General features: G+C 42.3%; 1 protein-coding gene and 1 long non-coding RNA gene across 4 annotated transcripts; one reads left to right on the top strand and one right to left on the bottom strand.

Annotated features, from left to right (window-relative positions):
- Nucleotides 1-124: 124 nt before the first annotated feature.
- LOC118309197 lies at nucleotides 125-1,042 on the top strand. Its single transcript, XR_004793438.2, has 2 exons — nucleotides 125-186; nucleotides 933-1,042. It is a non-coding gene; the product is annotated as an uncharacterized LOC118309197 (long non-coding RNA).
- A 598-nt stretch (nucleotides 1,043-1,640) lies between these two features.
- Nucleotides 1,641-17,275, bottom strand: usp48 (ubiquitin specific peptidase 48). Of its 3 annotated transcripts, XM_035631022.2 has the most exons (29): nucleotides 17,129-17,275; nucleotides 16,510-16,647; nucleotides 15,873-15,993; nucleotides 15,587-15,728; nucleotides 14,853-14,980; nucleotides 14,467-14,591; nucleotides 14,177-14,285; nucleotides 13,093-13,226; nucleotides 12,872-12,957; nucleotides 12,386-12,565; nucleotides 11,944-12,084; nucleotides 10,106-10,255; nucleotides 9,579-9,779; nucleotides 9,056-9,167; nucleotides 8,621-8,760; nucleotides 7,755-7,829; nucleotides 7,488-7,612; nucleotides 6,418-6,540; nucleotides 6,120-6,181; nucleotides 5,805-5,915; nucleotides 5,246-5,376; nucleotides 4,540-4,646; nucleotides 4,321-4,428; nucleotides 4,016-4,102; nucleotides 3,667-3,858; nucleotides 3,467-3,592; nucleotides 3,330-3,378; nucleotides 3,193-3,219; nucleotides 1,641-2,390 (listed from the first exon to the last, which is right to left on the bottom strand). In XM_035631022.2, exons 2-29 carry the CDS (start codon nucleotides 16,641-16,643, stop codon nucleotides 2,368-2,370), a joined length of 3,249 nt encoding a protein of 1,082 aa, XP_035486915.1. In that variant the 5' UTR covers nucleotides 16,644-16,647; nucleotides 17,129-17,275; the 3' UTR covers nucleotides 1,641-2,367. The 3 variants fall into 3 exon arrangements, 2 of the variants coding, with proteins under 2 accessions (XP_035486915.1, XP_035486916.1); XM_035631023.2 differs by lacking the exons at nucleotides 4,016-4,102; nucleotides 17,129-17,275 and having other exon boundaries at nucleotides 16,510-17,113; XR_004793437.2 differs by lacking the exons at nucleotides 1,641-2,390; nucleotides 3,193-3,219; nucleotides 3,330-3,378; ... (2 more) ...; nucleotides 4,016-4,102; nucleotides 17,129-17,275 and having other exon boundaries at nucleotides 4,393-4,428; nucleotides 5,246-5,371; nucleotides 16,510-17,115.
- Between the last annotated feature and the right edge of the window lie 844 nt (nucleotides 17,276-18,119).

Here is an 18,119-nt window from a genome sequence, read left to right as displayed (position 1 = left end):
TCAGTGGTTCACAGAGAGCCGTCTAATGAGAGTCGCGGCAATTCCGGATATTCCGATGGACCTTTTTTTTTTCTTCCCAGCAATGGCGGATCACGGAGCCTCTCAATAGTTCCCGGAAGTGAGCAGCAGCTCATTAGGGTAGCAGCAAAGTGGATCAATGTACCGTCTGTGTTGCACTTATGAAAGGTAAGACGTTTAAATAATCCGATTGTATATGATCATCTGAATCAAATCAACACGCGCTTTAAAGGTATTTTAGTTGATTATGATTTATGATTATTTATGATGTATTTATGATTTAAGAAATCGTATTGACTAACTACATTGAGTAACTACATAGGCATCTCTTATATTGTAAATCGATACATTTATTGACTACTAATTACCAAAAATCGGTCTGAATAATGGATTCGTCAAGAACTTCCGGGAACTGTCTGAAGTCCGCATTTTGGACTTCCGTTGTCGCGACTCTCATTAGACGGCTCTGGTTCACGGTGAAACGTATAATAATTAATTAGAAAAGGTCTGTAAAAAATACAGATTGTAACTTTACAGCCTGAGCTATTACGGGTCCATACGAATTTGTGTCTTATCTAAGTAGTTCTTCATTTGAAAAAAAGTACAACAATTTAAAATTCATTGTATACAAAAATATAATATCTTTATCCAAATGATTGGGAAAATGTCTTAATCCCGAAACTGGGGGAAAAAAACTTTTGCTTATGTTACTCTGAACGCTGGTAAACCAGAATACAAATGATAATACTAATGAGAGTTTCTTCTACCAGTTCACAGAAGCTTCAAGAATCTACATTTCTCTGATCTTTTTTCTGGATATATATATTTTTTGCAAATATTTAAAAAGAAATGTCTTTCAACGTTATTACCGGGATCAAATCTGCCACATTTACTGCCAGTTCATTTCTCCACAGAGCAAAGAACAAATGAATCTACCTCGGGGAAGAGCTGCAGCTTCTACCATTACTGATGTATTTATTGTTGATAACAACTCCTCCAAGAAAATATACCAACATCAATTGAATTGTCCATTGAATTCTCATTAACTGCACCGACAGAAAAGGACTGAAGTGTAGTTTAGTATAGTACCACAGCAGTTTGCATAAATAATGTAGCCATACAACCTGTGTATAGGTTGTAGAATAACAAAAGACCAAACCAAATGTTCATGATAGGATACTGATAACATTGTTTTGACATTTTCACAGTAGCACAGTAAATGATCATGACTTTATCTTCCCACTTGAGGATCCAAATGATTATCTAAAAAAGAACACCTCATGCTCAGGGACTCCGTCATGCTTCCTCTAACGTTCACAGTGTAGAATGTCCTACAGATAGTTTGTTGAAGTTTATTTAAAAAATATTTCAGAAAAATGAATCATAATTGATCAATCTGTAGATACTGTACACACCAGATGGTGCGAGGTAACTAAAGGGCTTGTTAGAAAACAGCTATTTGAACAGAATTAAAAGGCGATTTTAGTTTGACTATCAAAACTAAAACATCTTTTCATTTGCTGTCGCACAAGGTGCGGTCTGAGTTACTCTTATAAACACTGTGCCACCAATACCACAATCCAACTGTTGAATCTATTTATTGCAAGTATGTTAGGACAGCGTGTTTTGAAAATAACTTTATTGTCCATAAGAAATAACTGTGAAAATAAGAAGACATTACACTGCTTGCATTTCAACTCTCACCTCCGACTCACAAGGTTTGCACTGCTGAGACGCCCGCAGGCGTCGGCCTCTACACGCACAGAGTAGCTATGTGTCTCTAAATGCCACATGGAGTATTATGGATATAGATTTTCCTGTAGAGGTAATAAATGTTCTAACATTAAAGAGCAGTTATATTTGTAATACTTAACAGTTACTCGTGCATTCTTTTGACAAACCTGAAAAACTGTGCAGCGAGAACACAAGCTTTCACACAATGGAAAGAGACATTGTCTTTAATTTTTTACCTCTGCCATAATTTAAAATAGTCAAAAACAAAACTCATTGTCATAAGTAACAGTAGAAATTAACTGAAGACGAGCCTCAGAATACAACAGATCCACTCAGCTTCCTCGACATAATTCTATTAGTCAGGCGGAAGCTCGACAGAGTCCTTCAGAATGACTGGGAATTTTAAATATCAAAGGCCAGCTAACCTTATGTAGAGAAGAACAGCGGCTTTGCAACATAGTCACAGTTTTATTAAAGGAAGCCTACTCAAAATGTAAAAAACAAAACAAATCAAAGCACTTATTTATATATGGACACTTGACAAATTCAAGCTTTTTTCTCTGATAGTTTCTCTGTCGTCTGTCGAACTCCAGCAGAGCCGCAGCACGGCGGTCCTCAGTGTCCGAGAAGCCCCGTGCCTGCAGAGGGACACAAAGAATCAGACGCAGTCAGAACCAACGCTACAACAAATACATTATGATTTTCAAAATAAAGAGATATAAATCATCTGGTTTTCAAAAAATAATAATGAAGTTTATTCAATCCAATAATCAGGGTTGTCCCCCTCAACTTGAATGCATCAGTGTAAACAGTGTAGCAAAGACCCCCTCCACTCAAAAAGTTTCTGTCCTCTAAAATGTCTTACATCGACTATAGGGACTTGTTTCTGAGCACGTCACCATAGAGGTGTTTTCATATTCCTCTCCTGGAGGAGGAGATTTCTGTGTCACTTCTCTGCAATTTGAAATTCAAATGAATCCTGTTCGAGCTAGATTTGGTACGACACAAATACAGAAAACCAATAGCTGCCGAATATGCAGATGTGAGGCAAAGAAACCGGAAACTTCTGGTGCAGCAGAGGCAGCGCATCACTAGAGGACGACAGGTGTGTCAGCAGACAGTTAGCATTAGCAGTTCATGAAAGTTTGGCTGAATCTCGCCGATGTTGCCTCTAGCCATCCACCGGTCAACCTAGCGCGAGCAGCTGTGGTGGGCGCGGCCTGTGTTATTTGCATATTGTGAATATTCATATTCTCAGAATTCCTCAATCAGGGAGAGAGAGTGGATGGCTTCCAGCCCCATTTCAGAGGATTTTAAAAAACTCTTTTCTGGGTAAACAATGTTAAACAAAATATTAGGCATAGCAGATTATTTCAATATACTTTAAAATGTGACTGGAGGGGGTCTTTAACTTCCTAAATGAAGAAAAAAATTGCTCACCTTTAAATCCTTCTTCAGGCATCCTCACTGTGAAGCAAGGAAATGAGTCCGCATAAGAACATATTCATCATTTTATGTTTAGTTTTTTCTTAAATGAAGACAAAATAGCAGCTACAGGTGGAGTCGACGCCTCTTACCCTGATAGACGTCATCCATCGCAGCATAATCCGCTATTGGCTCGTCAGCCTGTAAGGAAACAATGGAGTGAATTTTTGTTGGATTTGACATAATTTCTGGAGAGGTGGTGAAGAGCAGGAATCACAGGAGGCTGCACCTTCAGACAGATGATGCACTCTGGAATGATGCCCAGGCTGCCCAACGTGGCGGAGTCGTCCGTTAGACTTTTGCCATCGATGGAGAGGTTCTGGTCGAACGGCGCAACAGAGAAGGCGTGCATGATCTACAGGAGCACAGTCACGTTAGTGGTGTGTACACAGATGGACACAGACTACATGCATAATTCGACCCTCTCACCTGTATTTTCAGCTCTTTGAGCGTCTGGTTGGCTGAAACGATGAGAGCCTTCTCTCCTCGGAGTTTCCTGTGCCGGGTGCTTCTCCTGATTCCACCGAGTTTGGTCATGTTGGACATGTTGGTCACAGGAACAGCGGGTGCCGATACTGCACCATCGTCACACAGCTTTAGCCGCTTCGCGCCATCCTGTGACTGAAACATGAGTTTTGTGATGAGACGCTACTTGGACGGATGATAGTTGATGCCGCTGTTCCTCATCTGTGCCAACACCATAAGATATCAAGTTTTAGATGAAGTCAATTATTACTGAACGTCACGGTCATTTGATCGGCTGCTACTTTTACTCAACCTGACACCAGGTGGTTTCTGACAATGAATCATCCGGGAAGTCTGGATCTGCAAGATCTTCCTTTGTTTTCTGTACAAGAGCTGTTTGCTTCCAGAGGAACAGAAGTTGAGCTTTGTTGCATTAAGTCATTCTTCTCTGTGTAAACTAATGTGAACAAAGAGAATTAAACAGAACCGGTCATGTGATATTTTAGATCAATCACAGACACAACCCCTGAATCCTGTACATTGCAGAGTGTCTAGTTTGATTTTCTTTCCTCAGACGTAGGTACAGTTAGTGTAGCTTCTCCAGCACGGTGAACTGACCTGGCTGAAGTCTGGGTCTCTCTCTCCATCTACTTTTGGATGCTCCTCTTTCTCCTCCTCTGCCTCGGAGCTGCTGGCAGTCATCTCCGGAGCGGCCTCCTTTATCATCTATGCAGAGGACAACATCAGCAAGCAAACATCTGATCTTCAGACATCACAGCTCTTGACAAAACACAGCTCTCACTGTTGGATGAACCTAAAGGGTCCGTGTTGTCGTACCCTCTTGTCTTCGATGACTTTGCGGATGTAGATGGTTGCCTGGGTGTACTCTCGGAGGTCCCTCTGCTGCTGGAACAGGAAGCTCTCTCTGCACTCCCAACACAGATCTGAACACACACCCACATAAACATCACATGAAAACGGCATGTTGAGAAGCGACATCACTGCGACACAACCCGTTAGTCGGAGAAGGGTCTGGCTGCAGACCACTGCAGCTGTGGAGCTCCACGCTGGACCGGAAACACGTGACCTCCGCACCAAAATAAGGAGGTAGCTGCTCGATCATTTTCATTCTACAAAAGAACTTAAATGAGTTTCACTATCTTAGACAAACTAATGTAACTGAGAAGATATGAGTTTGTTTGTTTGTTTTTATCTAGTGAATGATAGTGATGTTGATCCACACGCCACACCAGTTGGTGGCGGTGATGCGCAAATGTTTTGTTTGCCAACTGCCAAAAAGAAAACTCAAGTATAAGATTTTGTTTTAGCAATTTTCAGTGGAGATTTTGATAAAATTGGAATCTTTTATAAAAGCTCTGTATCCAAAAGACAGCTGCTAATCTCAACAAAGGAAGAAAACATCTACGCATACAAGCAGCAAGTGTTAGATATTTAAAAAAATAGATTACGGTTGAAAGATGAAAATGAAAAAAAATCATTGCAATAAAAACTGTAAGCACGTTGGACAACTGCGCGGTCTCACCAGGCTGGGTGGTGAACCGAGGACTTGGCCCGCCCGGTGTGGTTTGTGTAAAGCAGTGGATGGAGATGGCCTGGTCCACGATGAAGAGTCTGCTGATCACTTCCCATTCGTTGGGCCAGAGCAGAGCTATACTGTGCAGGACAAACAGCACAACATGAGACCACAGCAGAGTGCAGCGAGTCACGCCTCACAGCATTTTATTTATGGAACCTGTCCAGGTAAATTAAAATCCCTTTTCATTCAGATTCGACTAAATTATTTAGCCTTAATGTTCAAATCTGTGCGAGAGCGAACCAAAGTGTATGAACACGTCTGCCTCCCTTGGGTTCAGGGTTCAGCGTTCGTTTTCACGGGGTCGTTTAACTGTTGTTCATTTTTAAAAAAAAATTTTTTAAGTTTAACTGTGATGGTGACATCATTTATCTAAAAACACAAGGTGGAGTCCTGAGTGCAGCTGTGGGAGACATGACACACCAAGGGTTTGTCAAAGTGAGTCAACACTGACTGTGTGTCTGTACGAGTGAACTACACCGGGCACGTGTGAACAGGCAGAACTCACTGTTGTGCGTCTCCACCGATCAGAGAGTCGTAGGTGAACATGAAGCCTCCGTGGGGGCAGAGCAGGAGAGTGTTGCCCACGTTAGACACGGGAGAGGATTTCGTGGGCCTCCTGGGAAACACACAGGTGATGTACTGACGTTTCACTGAGCCACACTCAACAGGATGAGGGACAGGGACAACAAAAACAATCGGTGGTAGTGCTAATGATACAAATCTGAGATCCGTGAGTGTGAACGATGAAATGTTATTTTCACAAGGTGACAACAAACACAGAGTCATCATTTTTGTCATTTCACTGCTGAAACTAACGTACCTGATGAACTTTCTCCATTCATCCACAAAGAACAGAGGGACCACGTACAGAACATCTGAGCCCTGGGGAGACGAGTCAGAGAGCAGTTACTGCATCCACCTACCACTGTCATCACACACACACACTCTCTCACACACACACACACACACACACACACACACACACACACACACACACACACACACACACACACACACACACACACACACACACACACACACACACACACACACACACACACACACACACACACACACACACACACACACACACACACACACACACACACACACACTACCTGAGGCCATTTGCTGAGTGTAGGTCGATTCTTCTCGTGGAAGAGGTTGAGCAGCTGGTTCTTCTGGTCCAGGGCCATCATCTTACTGACCGCCTCGTTGTCCTTCTCCTCCTGCTCTAATGTCTGGACACACAACAACAACAACAACAACAACAACATCTTTCAGTTCCACAACTAACACAATGACTTTCGTTTTTGTTCGGAGCCTAAACATCTGTTGTATAGTGTTTCTTTTGGGGGTTCAACGTAGCGGCTAGCTAGGGATGGAACGGTTACCAGTTTCACGGTAAACCACGGTGAAATTCCAGACGGTTAGTTCTACTGTTTCAAACTATTAACTATTAACAATTTACTATCATTCAAAGCGTAGTTGATTACCACGGTAGATTACACAAATAAATTCCGACCCCAGACGCAGGCGCAGCAACTTGGGTTTGTTGTGGATCCGAAGTCGCGCTTGGAGGCCGTTCTTTTTATTTTGCAGAGATAATCAGTCGGTCATGAGAAATGTGTGTTGTCGAGGTTCTCGGCTAGCTGCTGGTGTGTGTGTGTGTGTCTGTGTGGCAGGTGCCTCGGGCTGAAGCTGCAGATGGGCTGCTAGTGGAGACAACATGGAGCAGTCACATCACAGTCATTCGACACATCAAAGAGGTGAAATCTGAGTCTGAGCTATGAATCAGCGACACTAGAGACTCCTACAGCAGGAAAGTGTATTATTACACCTTTACATTACTGCTGTGAGAAGTGCGATGCAAGTGAAGAATCAGTTTCATGCATCACTAGATGGTTGTTCAATAGTTTTGACGTAGTGGCGTAGTCACATGAATGATCAGCGGTCTTTGCTTCAAGAGAACGAGAGGAAGGAGAAAATTCCTGAAACCCTCTCTCCATTTTCTCTCGTATACGGCTGAGGTAACTGAAAATGTTTTGTCAGGTTTTTTGCCAGTTGGTAAACCTTTTCAGCATAGCAACCTCTGTTTCTTCTTCTTTCTCTGTGTTTATTAAAGCCACCTCTCCTCAAAAATTATTTAAAAAAACGTTTGCTTCAAATGTGTGTAATGTCTCCTCACCAGACACTGATGACAGGACTCCTGGTTTTGGTTGAACTCCGGGGCTTTGGAGAAGTACACCCTCAGCTTGTTCCAAACTTCAGAGGATACAAGCTTCCTTTCAGTCTCCAGAATACTCAGGCCTCCTACAGGAGGAACACACGTCACACATTCAAAAGCCAGCATGTCAAAGATTAAACCATGCATTCATATTTAATATCAAATGGTAACAGTCGCGATTTTTGTCACTGTTAATTGGTTTACAGACACTGACGAATGGGAGAGTACCGTGAGTGCAGACAATGTCCTCATTGAAAGTCTTCATGTCGTCCTCGTTCCCTTCCGAGAGCTCGGAGCCGAAGTCTACAACCAAACAAAGCAGCAAGAATGTGAACACTCGGGAGCCGTTCCTTTAGTTTCACACGAGACGAGCAAACGGATCGATTCACGGTGTCTCAATCTGAGCACCTGTACACCTGCTGCGTCATGTAATTACCAGCCAATCACGTGGCAGCAGTACAAAGTATAGATACCTGCTAGTGATCCGTACAGATCCCCACCCATGGTTCGGAAGACAGGTGATCCGCAGATTTATTGCAAAGTTTAACCACAATGCCTAAAATATCATTTACATTTTTTTTTTAACTGCCGCTCCGCTGTTACTTTTTAAACCAACGTAATAATTATATAATAATTATAAATAAATAATAAATCTGGAAAGAAATTTATTAAACACCGGACACCAGACCATTGGGCTGGTTGGACTGGTTGGAACAGACAGAAAGGGTACAGTAACTCATACGACTCTTTTCAACTGTGGTGAGCACGTCCAGCCCAGAGGTGGATGATCTACTGAGGCTGCATGAATCCATGGAGCCTATCTGCCTCGTGTCAACAGTCCAGGTTGCTGCTGCTGGTGTAATGGTGCAGAGTTTTCTTCACACACTTTGAACCGCTTTCTATGGAGATTTTTCAATATTTGGTGCCTTTGGCACATTCTAATGCCAATATTCCACCATATACTGATTTTAATTATAGGCAGTTTGAAGGAGTTTGCCTCCCTGATTGTATTGAATCATTAGATGTATAAAGAATTAGGGCTTCTTGTGCATTTTAACCCACAAAGCCAGAATGACAGAATCCACCGCTCCTACCTCTGCTGCTGATGTGTGGTCCCAGTCCGTTGGTCTGGCCGTTGCTGTATTTAGTTCCATGTTCATCCTCCTCCAGCTGTTCCAATGCCAACTGCCTCCAGCTACGCAGAGATGCTTTGCCCACCCAGTATCCCTCACCACTGAGAGAGAGAGAGAGACAGAGACGCGCGCGCACACACACACACACACACACACACACACACACACACACACACACACACACACACACACACACACACACACACACACACACACACACACACACACACACACACACACACACACACACACACACACACACACACACACACACACACACACACACCATTGTTTATCATCTCAAATATTATAACACTTTCTCTCTGCTGTGTGATGGAATCATTAAAATATCATTGACCTTAACACTAATCGACGAAGTGCTCTCAGCGTACGTACCTCAGCGTGCGTTTGACCAGGTTGGACACTTCCTTGTAGTCTTCATTGAGCTGATTCTTCAGCCGCAGCACTCGGCATCGCTGGCCGACACATTCGCTACACAGAGAGGATTCTGAACAAACACATGAAATATGATATGTTAAAAAATGTAGGGGGCTTTTCACCCAGGTAGAATTAAAAAGAGCCAGACATATTTGGGTATAACTTTCTCATTTAAATGCAAACAACAACAAATCCAATCATCGTTGTGCTTTCATGGTATTCCAGTTAGCCACCCGTGTTAAAGATATGTCAGTGACGGATTTAATAATCAAGATGAAGTCACCAGTTCAGTTTGTTTAACTGTTCCTCTCACCGTTAAACTTATCAGACAAATCTTTCATGTACTTATAGTGAAAAGCCTTCTCAGTGCAGTAACCCGCCCTGGCTATGGAGATATACCCGCATTTTAAATAAAAAACCCTTGGACTTCATTGAACTGGGTGGAGGGTCCACAGTGTTGAAATGAGAAGAGGCCACTCACCGTCCAGCCTCGGCCCTCCGCCATAGCGCTCGTAGAGGAGCTCAGCCGCCTGCATTGAAACCCTCTTGGAGTCCCCCACCTTGTCCGGGTGCAGTTTGCCGTGTGAACACAGGAAGAGGGAGTTGTCGACCTCTTTTGTGGCAGTGGAGTCGTCCAGCCACTTCTTCAGCCAGTCCAGGGGGATGAACTCATACGGCTCGCCTGAGGAGAGGAGTGCATCAAACAGCAAGAGACATTTTGATTCTTTAAGTCAAGTCAGTAGGGAAATTAACAGAACTACTTGTTTCTTTTTTTCTGTGACTGGAAACTGTTGACATCATTCAAATACACGACATGGACATACAGGTATCAAGTCATCCTGTTTGGTAGTGTTGTGGAGTACTAGAAATATAACTAGAGGCAGGGGAGCTGTAGTGCAAGTTAATCAATATCCCCAATTGTTCCTTAATTACACTTTTTTTAAAGTTTAAAACTCAAGTTCAAAACTCTCTTCTGTGTTCCTGTTACTGAACTGTGATTTCACTGACCGTCTGTTGTGGGCAGCAGCTCGTAGAGCTCCTTGACCTCCTCGTGTTTGGCTTTGCCCTTATCCACGCTCTGTTTCCTCATGTCGGCCATTTCACTGCACCACTCCTCAAATTTATGGTTGTCTTGGTCCACCAACCTCTGCAGGAAGGCTGGCAGGACGGAGCAGAATCACACCATCAGACAAGGCGACACACAGGTAATAAACTGAACTGATTTCATTGATTCAAATTTGCTTTTGCATGATGCATAAAATGTCTACATTTTGAAAATCGATTGGTTATTGGTTGGTTGCATTAGCTGCCTTGAGTCACGACAGTCTCATAACCTGGGAGAGAACCTCTGACTATCTAATGCAGGGGTCCTCAACGTCTTTCAGGCCAAGAACCCCTTTGCTGATGGCGAGATGGAGAAGGGACCCCTTACCGTTTTGTATAAAACTGGGTTGTATATTATACTGGACCTACAATAACATGTAGGAGGACCTATATTGCCATACATACTGTTTTTGAGCATACAATAATAAGCTGTTAAATCTTAAAACATTGACAGATCCATGTTTTCATTTTAAACATACATGTGAGTCAGCTGCCTTCCAATATTACATAGCTCACTAGTTCTAGTTAGATCCTTTCCACTATCATGCATGTTTTTTGTGTTCTTGATAATTTTCTGACTTATATATTTTAAATATAAGAGCAGCAGAGAGGCTACTGTCCAATGCTGGAGACATCTTCTTACTAATCCTGTCTGTCAGTCATATATCGAGGACCGTTGATCTCATCAGCCTGACACTTGGCGTATGTGTTGTTTAGGGCCCAAGAAAGTGCCGTGTTGAATTTGGACACACGTTACGTTCAGAATTGACACATTTTGAATAAACAGCTGATCAGCGCTCTGGAGCTGGGACTCGTCAACGTCACATACGTTGTCAATATAACAACAGCGTGTTCACAAAAACAGCATGTTCAGGGTTCTGAACCGAAGTTTGATAAAAACAGCTGTTTGTGCAGCAGCGCGGCGTCAGTCATCACGGCTAAACTACTGCAGGTCACCGCGGGCCAAATATACATGTTGATAACGTCCACTAACTAGTGACGTTAATAAGAACACAGCGGGGCACTCTGCCTCTCCTTCAGTCTGCTAGGCTACGTGAGCACACCTACAACGTTGGAATCAGTTGGGGGCTGGGTGGGTGAGAGCTGCTTTGCTGAAGCAATGGTGCAAAACACTTTTGCTTCTAGTCGCTTCTTTGACTTTGTACGTAATCTATAATCACGCCGTTATTCGTGATGCGTTCGGTATGAACGTACCTTTAGAGATCTTTTATGTTGCTATGATTCACTTTGAGTTTATTTTTAGACATACATATACATATACATATATATATACATATATATATATATATATATATATATATATATATATAATTTTTTTTTAAAATAAAAAACTGTCAATGTATTTTTGGACAGTAATTTGGCTGCTGCCCTGCAGTACCTTTTGGGGACCCCCTAGGGGTCGCGGACCCCCATTGAAGATCCCTGATCTAATGATTGTATCTGCAAACAGGACGGTTGCGCACAGTGATTCTACTTAGAATATTAGTATTTAAGTGGATGATGGTGCTCTTTCACTATGAGACATAACTTGTGTTTTTTAATGCATAATGAAGCTTTGCAAGTGGTTCAGGTCTTTTATTATTCTTGCATCAACTGTAACACTGACACTACACCAACTCCCAAAGACACATATATGGGTTGTTTCAAATATGTTTTAGTCTTGCAGTTAAGAAAAAGAAATATGGCCATATAGCGCAGCCCTTGTGGTAGGTTCTGCTCACCTGGCACTTGGACGTTGGTCCTGGAGGGGTCCGAGCTCTCCTCCTCCTCCTGGACCTTATACACCAGCATGTAGGCGTTTCTGGAGCAGTGGTAGCCTTTACTGCACTTTGGCTTTCGTGTCTGGGACTTCACTGTCTCAGCTATGGACCAAGAAGACCAAGAGGGACGAGCAACAATTTAGAGAAAGTGTACACATTTACAGACGTGACTTTCACATCACATATTTAACTTCAAGTTCCTTATTTTACCAAAGCACCATCATCATGGCAACGACACATTTACGACAAGGAAACTTCTTTACTGCAGATAAGAATTTCAGCGATCTAACAATATAACAATAACAATAAGAAAAGTATTCTACATTAAAATATGACAGAATAACAATAAAACATTAGGTATCCCATGGCTTTCAGGAATGTGGAAGGTGTATTTACTACTCACCAATGTCCTCTTCGATGCCAAGCTGCAGCTTCTTGCCTTCCATCTTCTCAATTTCCTCATCGTTGAATTTGTACCAGTCACCAGTGCGAGCGTCCTTCACGTGGGCGATGTAGTGGCCCGAATAGGCACTGATGCCCCGATGGATCAGCACCGCACTCAGTTCATAGACACACTTCTGGTCTGGAGAGACAGTCCACACATACATCGACGTCAGGCAGAGTCATCGACAAACAAATATCAGATTAATAAGCGAGTGGTGAAGCAGAGGTGACAGTAATCCATCGCCCATATGAAGGTACGCTGTTCTGAAACGGACCACTTCCCATAAGACAAATTTCCCTCAAGCTCCCCTTTATTCAAATGACTTTGTTTTATTGTTTTGTATTAACATAGGTGCTGTACTCTGTTTCTTCTTAACAGCTGACACACGCCATTGTGCACTGACTAACAAAGGAAGAGTGTTGCAGAGATTCATGCTACTAATACCTTCTTTTCCTTCGAGGAACGGCCCCATGTCCAGCTGCTCTGGGAAGCTGATGAAAGTGTTCAGCTTCTTCTTGTGGCCCGTTTGTCTGCAGAACACAGAGGGACATTTCACTAAAGGTCCTCTTGTTCTCATGCCGACAGAAAGCAGCTTGCATTAGTGCCCTTAAAATAGACTGGTTTTAGCACTTTGAAACAGTATGCACTTCAGAGGGATGGCTGACCTGTCAAAGACAAAGCGCATGAGCTGAAGGTTGAGGGTGGGAGGAAGGCTGTGCAGCTTTATCCTCCGGGTGGCGCTCTGTTTACTCTGACAGCTCTCACAGAAGTAGCGGTTCTCCCCATCCAGCTTCTCCTCCTGCAAGGTGGAGAGGGGAGAACCATTAGGAACAAAACATGTATTATTTAAAAAAAAGCAGTTATTTAACATAATATATATATATAAAAATATATTTATAATTTCAAGTGGACAGATGAATTGGTTTAATGTTATTCTGTTTACATTCAAAATAGCATGATCTATTGGGCTAATTAAAAGGTTTTTTTCAGTCAGAACTGAGTTGATGATTTCCTACGAGTCGACTACTCTTAACACTGGTGAGGTTTGACTCTTTTTTCTGTGCGTATCCAGTTATGAAAGAAACTTTGTTGTTATGGAAATGTTTTTTTCCCTTCTTCTAAAGTCCAGCAGGTAAGAGTCTGATTATGATAAAGAAATTATTGATTTGAGAGCAGATAGTTAAATATGATAAAGAAATTATTGATTTGAGAGCAGATAGTTAAATATGAAGCAGAGTTGAAGACATTTATAACAACTTTTATTTTTTTGCTCTTCCTCACCCATCACCAGGGTTCCAGGACTCATTGACACATTTTGGATTTTTCTAAAAAAGCATTTTCTTTAACTGCATTGTACACAACCGTCTCTCAGACATGTTGAGTTCATTCACAGTAGTGTCCCACCTCACCTCGTGTAGTTTGTCTCACAAGTATTTATGCACACTTGTTAGATAGAAATTGGGTGTTTGTTTTAATACAATGGGTCTACTTACTAATGCAAACATGGCAGAATTGTCATCAAAGAAACATGAGATGGCAAAGTTCTGTTCATATTGACTATTTTCACAGATTATCTCGTCATTATTTTCACAGACACAAGTTCTACGTGCATGTGGATTGATGATGTTCGTGTCCTATGCTGACATTTTCTCTTTAGTTGTGTCGTTGACACACTACATATTTCACAATATAAACACTCCCAATAATAATTTACTGAGCAGATACAAAGAGTTTCAAAGAGGTAGTTACCTTCAGGAACTCTGTGACGCACTCGGTAAGGTTCTTGTGGCCCTGGATGTTGAGCTCCAGCTCGTAGAATCGGGATGGCAGAGCAGACGATCTTCCACACTGGTTACAGCTGGAAAACAGCACACCAAGACATAAGATTCCACAACGACACTCTAGAAAAGGGCTTTTTGTATAGTGTCAAATTTCAAATGCCAAGTCAATTCGAATGCTTTCAATCAAAACTCAATATAAATAGTGACATGTTGAAATGTCCAGTGTTGTATCATATGATGAGTATTGGGTGGTCTTACACAGTAACGTAGGAGAACTGTCCACAGAATTGCCGCTGGATGATATTCTGCAGGTTCGGGTCCTTTTGCTTGGAGAGCGTGTCCTCCAACAAAGACAAGAAAAGCTTTGAAAACTCCTGGGCATCCTGAAAGTCAAAGGTTTGAATTCAGAGGTCAGTAAAGAAACCAAGTCTCCACCACCTCACCGACACGTTATCAACAACATTTCGATTTTCTGACATTTGGCCAAATTTCAAGCTATTATTTTAGCTTCTGGGAACTTCTGATGGGATGTAGGCAAGGAAATTCTGAACACTGTTCTCACAATGAGGAACAATGACTTTCACACTGTGACACAAGACATGTCTTTCTCAGTTCAACTTTGGATCATTTCGGAGGTTAATTACCTGCTGCTGTCCTGTATCCAAGCCCAGTGCTTTCACCAGCCCAGAAGGATCTATGTACTTCCTGTTGCTGTTCTGTAGCAGTGCAAACAGATACTGCAGATGCTCACAGATGGATTCAGGCTCGTAATCTGAAAAAGACAGAGAGGTCTGTCTGAGAGGAAGAAACGCTTTCATAAAACATACAGTGTAATCAGAAGAGGTTTACAGTGTGATGGTGGCCTCACTCTTTCTTTCAGTCAGATCAAAAACATTAATAACGGAAACTGATTAAGTGACAATATCAAAATGTGGTGTTCACCTGTGCAAGCAAACTGATTAAACATCAACAACACTGTGATGATGATGATGTTAAGTTTACTGTTATTACATCCAACAAGACCATTATTATTATCCCTGTTCATTTGTCTAGACAGACTTATTGTTGTTGTTTTTTTTTATTTGATACAAAGGCCTTTGGGTAATTTCTAGCAGGTCATCTAGTCTGTATTGGTGGAGGGCTCTGTTCTTGTGTGAAGTAGGAGTATGAGTACCTGCTAAGTAGCTGATTTAATTTGTGCAAAACAATGTAATAAATGTATATTTGGGTAATGTTATATTCGCTGAATGTACATGCACTACTTGAGCCGTACAGTATGCACAAGAACTTGGAAAAGACTTGACAAAATCATGCTGACTTAAACCAGAGAATGAACAAACGTAAAGATGCGTCCTCAATATTCAGTTTTCAGTTGTACCAGACTCAAGGTTATGTTCCTGTGCCCGGGGATTATGGCACTGATAGAGGGTCCAACGCAACTCCAGGTTGTGGAACCACACTTGCAGGAATGTGTTGACGTAACACGTTGCGCCCAGGTTGGTCAGGCCGACAAATGTGTTCTAGAAGGGGTCAGGAGACGGAGAAAGAGACAGGATTAGATATCCCTGCAGGTCTGGTCGTATAACACCCTGGGTCTTCAGCCATCCTCCGGCAACACACTGGAAGATATGTGCACAATTTGCAGTACGTTATGAAATAAATACCTTGTCTCGACGCTCTGAATTTGGGTCGTCGATGTTATGGAAGGCATTTTCATCTATCTCCCCCAGCCATGCCTGCTCACCAATACCCACAAGACAGTTGGGATTTCCTTTGCAGTTCCTCCTGCAAAAAAGAAGTCACGGTACAACCTTACGGTTCCATAACCAACTTTACCGGTGTCACCCAACTGCAACACTGAGAACAAGAGTAACGCCTCGTCCATGTATGAAGCAATGGTTTTCTGTACACAAAGACACACACACACACACACACTTCAGAATGAGACATTTACAGGCATTTGCACGCCACAGAGCAAGGGCAAAGTTGGGCAACATTTCATCTGTTGTCCCCTTGCTGTGTTTGCTGCCTATAGAACATCAGTGCTCGTTTGTGGTGCGTGGAAGTGAAGAGTGGAGTGGATCAACGCGATCCTACCAGTCCACCGAGCAGCTCTTACGAGCGGTGAAAGCTTGTCCACAAGTGAGGAAGCAGATCACACTTGATGCACATTAGCATCCCTCTGCGGAGCTGGCCATTGAGCCCCTGGTTGCTTTTTTAAAAAAATGAATGTTACTTTTGCCCCTGTTACCTTCACACGCTGGGCACAAGCAGTCGCTCGGAAACATGATCGTGTCGTACCTGCAGGCTCCCCTCTTGCAGGCCGGGAGGTTGACGCGATACGCTAGCTCGATGTGCTGCTGTCCAATTTCTTCTGGTTTCACCGATTCCACCCAACGCCAGGCCGCTTTCTCCAGCTGAATGCGCGGCGCCATAATCCTGCGACGTTAGCGTTCGGCGCCCGCAGTCAGATGAACAACCCGAAAAGGGAAAGAACGCAGAGGCCCGAGGTTAGCAACGCCGTTTCTACGAATGCTAACATAGCCGGCTAGCGGGAGCTAAATAAGTTGTTGCAATTCGTAGCTTGGTTGTTACGACGCAACCTCCCGTTAGCTACGTGGTGCTACTTAACCTAGCTAACTCACGTTAGCCCACTAGTCTGCTCCTTAACCCTGTTGCACTTACAAGTGAGAGTATCACACTACATCTCAAAACCCCCACATAGCAACACAACACAGTATTTACAGGGTAGCGTCAGAAGTAAGTGACCACCCTTGAGCTAACGTTAGCTAGGTGGCTACAAATGAAGCTAGCCCGACCGGCGGTGTTAGCAAGCCGTTTTCCCCTGCACCATCCATCTACCGCTGCCTGACGCTAAACGTAGCGAGTTTATTGTGTTGAGGGTCAAACGCTGTCGAACCTTTCATGCGTGCAGCTGCTTCACCAAGAGTATTTATGTATTTTCACATTTTTATTCACGGTTTGTTTTAGATTTAGCGCCCTTGCGTCAGTTTATAAATATATTATTTCTCCGCTCAAAATCCACACGACGTCAACAGGTGACGTCGCCACGTTTCTTTGTTGTGACTGGAGCGACGGGCGGAAGTGCGGCGCGTTTCTGATTGGTCCGTTGCGTTCGCGACGATCGACCGACTGGAAATCCGGTTAATATTTAATTCTGATCGGTATTATTATCTCGTTTTCTTTTTTAACTTTATTGAAAATATACAAAACACGTTTATGATAATAATTATCGAAAAAAAAATCATTACACTTCTTGTAATATTCTAATGTAAGATTAGGATCCCCTGAATTGATAGTGGGGTCAGTCGTAGCTGTATAGGATGTACTGACCTTTTTTTTTTTTTTTCAGAAACAGATTTTTTTCGAAAAAGCCTCAAAATCTGATTTTGAATGGTTGAAATTCTGTTTTATGCAGAATTGTTCATAATCTAATAAATTAACTCACCATACATTTCCTTCTTAATCTACATCGAAAAAAATATTATTCTTGTACAATATATCTATTATTACAGAGTATAGTGGTATCGGGTGAAAAGTTATGGATATACAACATTTTCTAATACAACAATATGTGTTTGTGGAACTCTGATAATGACACAGACTTCAATATTATTCATCAATATTGAAGTGTGTGATAAGAAGACAATTCAAATCCTCAAATTTAGTTGTATCAGTGGTTTGGGATACAGTACCAAAATGAGGTTCTATGTTTGATCCAAGATTTTAGCCAATTTATTTATGACATAGTCAGTGCTCACTGCTTAAAGCGTTGAGGCTCTCTGTTTCTAAACATTGCATAAACTGCACCTGTAGATATCCATGTCACTTTTGATAACCAACTCAGCTTCAATAAGCAGGTTTACACTGTGGTTCAGTCTTGTTTTTTT

This window comes from Scophthalmus maximus, chromosome 6 (assembly GCF_022379125.1).
Source record: "Scophthalmus maximus strain ysfricsl-2021 chromosome 6, ASM2237912v1, whole genome shotgun sequence".
Classification (NCBI taxonomy): Eukaryota; Metazoa; Chordata; class Actinopteri; order Pleuronectiformes; family Scophthalmidae; genus Scophthalmus; species Scophthalmus maximus.
Note: the sequence above shows the minus strand (reverse complement) of the source record. Positions and strands in the feature narration are given on the sequence as shown.